The sequence below is a fragment of the Curcuma longa genome, chromosome 11 (assembly GCF_044706935.1).
Source record: "Curcuma longa cultivar G26 ecotype Majalengka, Jawa Barat chromosome 11, ITB_CL_G26_1.1, whole genome shotgun sequence".
Taxonomy (NCBI): domain Eukaryota; kingdom Viridiplantae; phylum Streptophyta; class Magnoliopsida; order Zingiberales; family Zingiberaceae; genus Curcuma; species Curcuma longa.
Genome location: NC_133871.1, coordinates 26,001,765 through 26,011,483, shown reverse-complemented (window position 1 = coordinate 26,011,483; position 9,719 = coordinate 26,001,765). Strand labels below are relative to the sequence as shown.

At 37.8% G+C, this 9,719-nt stretch overlaps 1 protein-coding gene and 1 pseudogene across 1 annotated transcript; both read right to left on the bottom strand.

Moving 5' to 3' along the window:
* Positions 1–3,491: 3,491 nt before the first annotated feature.
* On the bottom strand, positions 3,492–7,141 carry LOC141840650 (uracil-DNA glycosylase, mitochondrial-like; annotated as a pseudogene).
* A 288-nt stretch (positions 7,142–7,429) lies between these two features.
* Positions 7,430–8,517, bottom strand: LOC141841861 (UPF0496 protein 4-like). Its single transcript, XM_074730057.1, has one exon. It carries the CDS (start codon positions 8,482–8,484, stop codon positions 7,537–7,539), a length of 948 nt encoding a protein of 315 aa, XP_074586158.1. The 5' UTR covers positions 8,485–8,517; the 3' UTR covers positions 7,430–7,536.
* Positions 8,518–9,719: the final 1,202 nt, after the last annotated feature.

Genomic DNA, 9,719 nt, shown 5'->3' with positions numbered 1-9,719 from the left:
GAGTCCAATGAAGTTGATTTGGGAGGATGGGGCTGCCTGAGGAGTTACGTCGCAAAGCAGGGAGCGGCGTTTTTTTGGACGATGAACAGTGCTGGCGAGCCACTGTTCATCGGGTTTGATTTTTGGCTTATATACGGCTGATTAATTGATTAATCTCGGCCGTTGATTCTTGAATCCAGCGGTGCAAACTTGATCTGAGGCTTTAGGGCTTCTTAGGGCTTCCAAAAACATCTGGGATTTTGATCGGGCTCGATTCAGATCATGTCCTTCATGTTGGCTTGATCAATTTGACAAATTTGACTTGATTTGACTTAATTTGACCCGGTTGAGCTTGAGTTGGGTCTGATTTAGCCCTAAAATCAATTAAAATCTAATTTAATGCCAAAAATTGCCATTAAATCACAAAAAATATATCAAACCTCAAATTATGCAATATGGGACAAATATGGTTAAATCGATTCAATAAATGATCATTTTCATGTAAAAGTCCAAGAATAAATCGATTTAAAATTGATAAAATCTCAATTCATCAGCTATCACTGGAGAAGTAAAGTATCTCCAATTAATTAAAGATTAATGGCTTGATTTAAAACGTCACCGGTCCGACAATTGACACACAAGTCGTGCACGCACACAAATTACCTTACAGGTAGTGCAATCCGAGTCCTGGATTTACACCCCCTGCGCACCCCACGCGTGAGAGAGGGCCTCTCCCCATGCATTTGTTCACAACATCAATGTTTGTGATACAATATAAATCAACAAAGTTGCTCTCAATTATCAATGTGAGACTAAAACTCCTCTATATGAGGGTCTTCTCCATCCTTCCATTTCCTTATTTCCATTCACATTTCTAACAATTAATATGACAACATTAATATTGGAATACAGAAGCTCGTTCTTACATTCTTCTTTGCAGCTGTTTTTTTTTTTACAAACCAATATTGCTACTCATCTACCTCTTGCTTATGAGTTTTTTTTTCGTCTGCCTTTGTTTCAATAAAAAAGGTGGAATTCATCTAAGGTTTCACATGATCAATCTCACGATCATCTATAAAGAGGTAAATCAAGAAATTTTCAATTGACCACTATGGGAGAAAGTATTACATCGGTTTCATCAAAATTCGATTTTGTCCACTTCAATAAATTTGTCCCATAATAACCAACTCAACCATGTCTCGAAAGTTATTTCCTCTGTTTTTATAAACTCGTATTTGATTCAAATTATCATACATAATCTTAATTATATGATTATTAGATAATCAGCAAAAACATAATCTAATATCATTTTAATTTAACTTATTTATTTGGAGAAAACATAATTAGTTTATCATTTACTATATTACCTTGATTCAATTTATTTTTAAAATAAATTAATAATATTAATATTAATGATCATAATAAATTGATAATATATAAAAAATAAATATAATTTATTATAATTTTTTAAATTAGAAAATAAATTGTATATTTTAAAATAATTCATTAATTAATAAATATAATTCATTAATTTTATTTTTTTATTAAATATATATATATATTTTAATAAAATAATTCATTAAAATAATTATTTTAATAAATATAATTTATTAATTTTATTTTAATAAATTAACTTATTAAAATAATTTTAGCTAGAGAGAATCCACCTCGCATGTCTTCTTCCATAATAATGTCTCATCAATTTAATTGCGTAGAAAAAAAATACCAAGTGTCGATGCAGAGGAGATCTACCCGATCAAATTTTTTTCGCAATATGGCAACTGCTTTCACCAAATCGACATGCTCATCACATATCATGGTCAAACCGTCATTATCCAATGCTACAGATTGAACATCTGCGATGATTATAGAATATAAACATGAAGTGCTTTAAACAAAACTGCAAAAAATGAAGAATTAACAAAATAATTAATTAGTAATTTGACATCAACCATACTGAAATATAATTTTTCAGTACGAGGACAAAGATACAATTGGATAAAGGCAAATTAATATCCACATATGTATTTCAGTAGTCAGTCGTTAAGGTAATTGTCATGTTTAGAATGGAAAAATGGATATAGATCAGGAATGAAATGAATGATTACCAGGAATTGCTGCAAGAGTCTCGAGAACTCTATTTTTACATTCAGCAACCTCTATGCTCATTTGGAACACAACTTTTTTTGAAAAACGGAAATAACAGCAAATTAAATACATTATCTAATTAATTTCAAAAAACTAAGAACTATGTGGTCTATCTTTATCAATCAATCTATATATCTTAACAAATTAAGAAAGCCATTGTGAATGTTCGAAATGAGGATAATAGATAGTACTTGATGGGTTTCTGTTAGCAACATATGAGTAATATACTAATAAAGGTGCATGCGAAATATATTATAGAGGTGTCGAGCATCCAAACATTCTGTATGCACGCTTCTCTGCACGCATGTCTTCCATTCCATGGTCTGTTTCACTCGGTGGGTATTTTACCTACATACATGCTCACCAGTGATTTGGCTTAATTGGTTCCATTGAATCGGACGTCTGATTCTAGGAAAATTAGTTATGAGGTACCTGAGAACAGTGAAATCAATAGAGGGCATGGCAGGCAAAAAGTTCCCTAACAATTTAATATTTTGGAACAAATGCTCCAGTTGCTAATATATAAACAAACAGAACTTAGAGAGGAAAATGAACTGTCTATGTTTGCATGGATTTGAATAGGTATAGATTCTGTCTCCTTTTTTAGTTAAAAATTTTCCTTACATAGCTTTTTTTTCACAAATTAATAATATTCATGCTCTTTTGTAATACAAATTAATCATGCTATAACAAAGCTTAAGTACATTCACTCAGGCATTTCACCTTGAGCGAAATTATAATTTTTGAGCCATGAGCTAAACATTTTTCATAGCCTTTACTAAACCATTTAGGAGAATAAAAATGTATAAATAGATTTCAAAGTCAATAGATTCAGAAAATCGTAGCCCTAAATTGAGTTTAATTCGCACATTTCATTTTATTCATATATTTTTTAGTTATTGTTCAGTGTAATTTCCTTGGGAATAAATGACCAGAGAATCTTTTTCTCTCTTATTACTCGAGATCAATTTAAATTTAGTGAAATTTACAACCTTCGATTCTCAATGAATGGAGCGGGAGACAAGATCAATCTTAAAACTCACTCTGTCCTGATGAACTGCTCTTCATCTGCTTCTGAATCAACCACTCTACTCGATCGAATCAAAACCACAATCTATTCTTTTTGCACATCATTGTTGATGAGTTGCCTCTGATTCTCCACTCCATCCTCGAGCCTAAACTTGATAACCTTTTGACGCATCTCCGAATCATAATCATCAACCAACACCCAGGCAACATGAATCTCTCTTGATTTAGTAAAACCATTTAAGTTCTTGGCTCATCCTGATATGTTGTATTGCCAAGGAAGCCTGGAGAACTACTCATGGATAGATGGAACTAGGCACCTCAAATGTTGGGTGGTCACTACGACACTATATGCGCTAATTCAACATAGTGTTGTACATAGGACATACTCAAATGCCTTTTGGCTTCAGTCATGACATGCGTAATACATCATAACTGCAATGATCACTGATGCAATCCTAAAGGCAAAGGAAGGCTGTTTTCCAGTACAGAAACACTCCAGGTAAATTTCTGACTCCACATGTCCTAAGCTCGAACTTAGCAAGTCGCCCCATACATAAGATGTCAATGATATTAAACTTGGGACAAAATTTGGTCAAGCACAATGGCTTGATTCATCAAGACCAGATGAATGGCAACAGCTGAGAAAGGCAACGTCCGGTAGTTAAAGTTGCCAATCGATGGGAGAAAGGCCAAGTCTCTCCAATATCTTATTGGTCTGTGAGAAGTGCCTGAGACAAAAAAATAATAATAATAACCATCAGACTATCAGTAATTAATAAAAACTAATGGTCCTTTTTGTTTACAAATATTCTAGATTCCTAATAAAGTCCTTTTTGTTTACAAATATGTTGGACAAAACAGGGTGAAATTTGAAAATGCATATTTTATGAGGATTTTAAAAGACAGAATATTTCTAGTTACAATTTTTTAAAAGAAGAAGAGCACCATGTTTAGGTGTTTCTGACATTATTTCAAATTTTTTTTTTTTAACAATTGAACCTAAGCAAAAGATCCTATTCTCAAAAAATGGGCTATTTCAAGTAAGTTATTGAGTAGACGGCTTGAGATTTTATGAAATGGGTGACAGTTACCTTATTCCAATTATCAAGACAAGTTGAGTCTAATCCTTCCTTTTAATGACTACCAAGCAGCACAAGGAATTGCAATTTTGATATCAAAAACTTGATGTCAAGAATTAACAATAGCTCACAAAACGATAATACTGCATGGAGATTTCATGATGCTGAGAGTTCTAACCAGATTAGTATTGCAAAAAAGATCATTTAAAGAAGAATAGATCAAATATGAGTTCAATCCTACATGAGATTCTGATGGTTTGTGCATAAAAGCAAGTCAAGCCCACTTGAACAACAAAATGGTGATGAGTAACATAAGGTGCGTAGCTATGGTTTTATTCTTGAAAAACAAGATCAAGACAAACTTTTCACAGCTTCATTATTCAAAGATTCACATTTTAGCAGAGATGGTTCTGAAACAATATTTAGAAGAAAAAAATGGTTCAATATGAGAATTGAAATGAATTTTGTTTGTCTAGCCAAAGGTAAGAACCTCCATCCAAAGAAGCCTCTGTTGGCAGAAAGACCAGATGGATGAGCAGCCTTTAGGATATGGTGCTTTGACTCGTCAATCAACCTACAAGCAGCAACATAATTTGTATTCTGAACTAGTTTAGTTGATATAATTTCTCCTGTAAAGATCATATAATAGAAAATCAAACAAACCTAGATTTTACTTGTGCAGAGTTGCCCCATAGAAGGAAGATAACTCCTGTTTTCCTCTGGGAAATTGTTTGAATAATAGCATCAGTAAACAGCTCCCATCCCTTCTTAGCATGTGAGTTAGCTTGATGTTCCCTAACTGAAAAGATACAAGAAAAGAAATAATGTGACCAAAGTTTTCATCAATAAAGTATCGACCAAGACCCTAATGAACAAAAAAGCATACCAGTAAGGACAGTATTCAGCAGCAGGATTCCCTGTACAAAATGTCATGTCAGTTCAATCCCAAAAAATCATGCAGACTTAGTTGTATATTTGAATGTAATATTTTAAGATTACCTCTGAAATATAAATGCATCATAAAATACTTGATAAGAGAGATCCCTATTTCAATTCTACGAGTAACAAGATAGAGTAACACACCTAGATTCAAGTTTAGACCAGCTATTAGCGTCAAACTTGGAAAATCGATGGCGAAAATGAGTGAAAGAAGACTAGGATGCATGCTTATATAGCATAAAGAATTCGATTTTAAGGTGAGAAGACAGATTATTTGCAATTCCACTGAACTATGCTGCAACATGTTCATGCACTGAAGGCTCATCCTCAGATTAGAATTCTAGTCCTATTAGACTGCAATGTCAATATTGCACAATAAGACTATTTTTTTAAGAAAAATGCAATAGAAATAATAAAACCACAAAAACGATTATCAATGCATGTAGAAACATTAATTCAATGGCCATGAATCCTTCCTTACCTGTAAAGCCCATCTCTCTAAATTTCCATGTGATGGCATGGAACACCCAACATCTTGTTGAAGTTCCTTAAACATGTTACGTAAACTTGAAGGAATCTTGATGCCCTCAGGTACTGAGAATGCAAGACCCATGGCTTGACCAGGTCCATGGTAAGGATCCTGTGTGAAAAATAAATAATAATATTAATAATACGGTCTCTAAGTAATATCTTGATTAATCATGCCTTGCAATTTCACTCATAAAAAACAAGTAATCTTCTGACATTATTCGTTATGAGGTAGGTTGATAAAATTAGGAGTGTTCATTCAGTTCAAAAACGAACCAAACTGGATAAATCAAAATTTTAAACTTAATTTTAAGCAAAATTAGCATAGTATTTATTTTTACAAAAAAAAAATATACACTGTTGACACTAATAAATTGTTTATTATTAAGCTTTAAACATAAAACTTTCAGAAACATTCAACATTGGCAATGAAAAACAATTGATATATAATTGAAGCTACCTATCTTAAATGGTAATGGTGAAGATAAAGGAGTATAATTTATCATTTACTTGAAAATATATTACAAATCATATTTTGGCTTTTTGCTTCAAACCTTTTTTCAAAAAAAAAAACAACAACCAAATATAATCAAAGTCGCCACCAAACCAAGACATAGAAACCAAATAAAACCAAAAATTAAATCATGTTCTTTTTATTTTTTATATGGAACCAAATACTGGAGGCCCTAGATATGACCAACATCATTCTACAGGCCACTACTACTAGATCAAGACACACTATGAAAGTATGAATAAACTTGATACTCATCTAGTTAATAAATGATAACAGAGTTTAGAATAATTAATAGTTACTTTAGTTATTATCCAAAATGCCAAAGTTTCTTCAATAAATGGGAATCAGGAGGCACAAAATGCCAAAGTTGTAGCATGCATAAGAAAAGAGAAACTCAAAGAACAAGCCATTCGATGAGGCAAAACAAAATGATTCACGTCAAGGAGTCTACCTGTCCAATAACGACTGCCTTCACTTCATCAAAGGAAGTCAAATGAAGAGCATTAAATATAAGGTGCGGCGGAGGGTAGATAGGGACGCTGCCGCGCATCTCCATCTCCACAAACCTGCACAGGCTCTGCGCGTAGGGTTTCTGGAGCTCGCCGGGGAGAGCCTCCAACCATGTCTCCTCGACCAAGAGCTCTCCCAGCTTCACATAGGGATCGGAATGAGTACCTTTCGTCGTCGCGATCCTTTCGGAACAGATACTGAGGTTCCGCTTCCATCGGGCGAGGGATCTGTCGGCGTCGGCCCTCTTCGTCTGCTTCGACGTGAGTGCGTGAGGGGTGTTCACCGGCGGCGAGAGGACGGGTGCAGAGGGCGGAGAGGGGAGATTTGCGGGTCATGGATTCCGGGGAGCGGGAGAGCGGCGGAGACGCTTCCTCGAGCGGAGGAGCTCGCCTAGGGCTTTGGAGGAGGAAGCCATGGCTTCGGGAATGGAACTTGGAAGGCCGGGTAAAGAATTGGGTATATTAATTATTTAAGACACGAACCAAATGGGCCGTTTTATTTGGATAATTTTTTTCGAGCCCATATTTAAAAATTTTTTTTAAAAAAAAATACACAAAGGAAAAGGTAAATATTTGTCATTAACTTTTTATAAATTATTTCCCTTTTCAATTTCAAATTCTTTTTCAAGTGGGTAAAATTCAGTGGGAGTAGATGGCGTAGTCTTGCCCTTTAAATATTTTATAGAGTCAATAAACACAATTCATTATATTAGATGAAAGACCGATAAATTTATTACAATTTATATTGCATATTAATTTGTTTTAGCGCTCGAGACATGTAAAATTGTGCACAAATACATCTGCCAATCGATTATTTGCAGTAATCGACGCGGAATGCTTGCGACGCCACGTTCCGCAAACCTAGCGCCGAGCGGAACAGGCCGTTAACGGCGTTAGATAATTCATCCAACGCTTCCGTTAATGCGCCCGTCGCTTTCTCCGTGCTTTCCATGGATTCCCGTAACGTCGTCTCCGTCATCTTGTCGTCACTGTTTGTTGTGATCACGTCCGTCAAACTCTTAACGGCGGCCTCCGCCGCATCTAGCTCGGCGGCGAACCCATTGCCGACGAGCTCGCACGAGATCGCGGCGGAAAGGTCGTTGTACTCTTTCGCCCAGGGCAGGTCGGAAGGGACACTGGCGGGGGTGAGCTGCTCGCTGCCGCCGAGGACGGCGACCAGGATGCCGGTGATCAGGGAAGAAACCACCTCGACCGCGTAGATCGCCCTCCGGGCGGTCGAGATCTTTCCTCTTGGGAGTTTGGCCGGGGCTAGGGATCGCACTAGGCCGAAGGCCGAAGGCTTGATCGCGCAACGGGCGCAGGCGTTCCACTCCGCCAGCGAATCCCGCGCCTTCCGCAGCCTCTCGGCGTCGCGGCCGCCGTCGGAGGAGGCGATGGCGTGGAGGGCAAAGCGGAGGTGGAGGCGGCAGCGGAGGAGGCGGTTGATCTCGGCGGAGGCGGCGTTGCAGATGTCGAGGAGGGCGACGCCGGAGTCAAGGTGGCAGGCGAGAGTGACAAGGTCAGAGGAGGAAGAGGGGGAGTCAGCGAGGAGGTCGGCGGCGTCGTCGAGGGTGAGGGCGAGGACGCGGACGGCGCGAGCGAGCCAGGAGAGGGAGGAGGCATCGCGGAGCAGATCTGCGAGGCGGGCGGCGACTACGTCTTCGAAGGGGCGCGCTAAGGACCCCGGCGGCGACTTCGGCGGAGACGAAGCGAAGAAGGGAAATCGGCGGGCAGAGGCATCCTTGTGCGCAAATAACATGGCGGAAAAGTTGACGATCGGAGACTTGAGATGAAGAAGAAGAAGAAGCACAGAAATTATTTAGGGCTCAAATCTGAATTAGAAGAAAGATGCGAATATAAGAAGGGAAAGAACCTCGCGACTTGAGTCGCGACTTAAGCATCGGGTGCCGATGAACTCGCTCGGTTTGGGCGAGCGGTGTCACGGCTCGTGAGCATGCAAATATACTCTGCTCTGTGATTGGAGAACGACGTGGGTCCGGGTGGGGGAGGACAGGCCACGTCTCGACAAAATCGTGTCAGGTATTGTAATTGAACTGCAATATCTACTTAATCGTCGGATTATGATATCTTAATTAAACCATAACAGCCATTCTAATGACATGCAATATCTACTTATCGTCAAATTATGACATCTCAATCACTAATCCCAAATTATCGTCGCGAGCTCGGTGGCCCGTGCCACGTGAGGGAGGAGTTTAATAAAGTGCTGCGGCACGTGCAGGGAACGAACTCCGCGGTTCTCGGCGGGTTCTCCGGCTATTTAAGCCGGCGCGGGTTCGGCTTATTTTTCCCCTGCTCTGCTTCTTCTTTCTCTTCCACCTTTTGTTCTTCTTTTTCAGGATGAATTCTTCGAATTGAAGTTGAAGATGATAGAATTCATGAGATTGTGGGAATGTTCTCCACAGGCTTTCTTGAACTGTGAACAATTGTTCTGATCTCTGAAAGTTTAGAGGAGTTGATAGTTCAAGAAAGGCCCTTGGAAAACATGACCAATCTTTTCAAGTGCAGCTTCGTTTCCCATCTTCTTCTTCTTCTTCTTCTTCTTCTTCTTCTTCTTACTCGTTTTGTTTTCCTGAAAAAAGAAACAGAGGATCTGATTGCTCGAAGAGCATTTTAACTGAATTGAATAAGTTCATTTGCTCTTGGACTTTTGCTTGAATTCTTCTTGAACAAACTTGATGGATCTACTGAATGACATTAAATTTTGATGGCAGTACAGAGATGCAATTTCAGTGTATATAGGTATTCAATTGCCTGCTGTCTATTAATTAATTATATGCTAAATTGGGTAATTTTCTATCCCTATCACACACGGCTTTCTGGAAAAACTTAATATGCTTGCTTTTGCTTCCTGTTTGCATCGAATCAGATTTGAGTTTCACATCAGAAAGTCTGAGTTAAAATGTTTGAATCCTGAGTAAACACATAAAGGAAAAATAAATTATCAGAAAACTGTAAAATGACTCCTTTTGT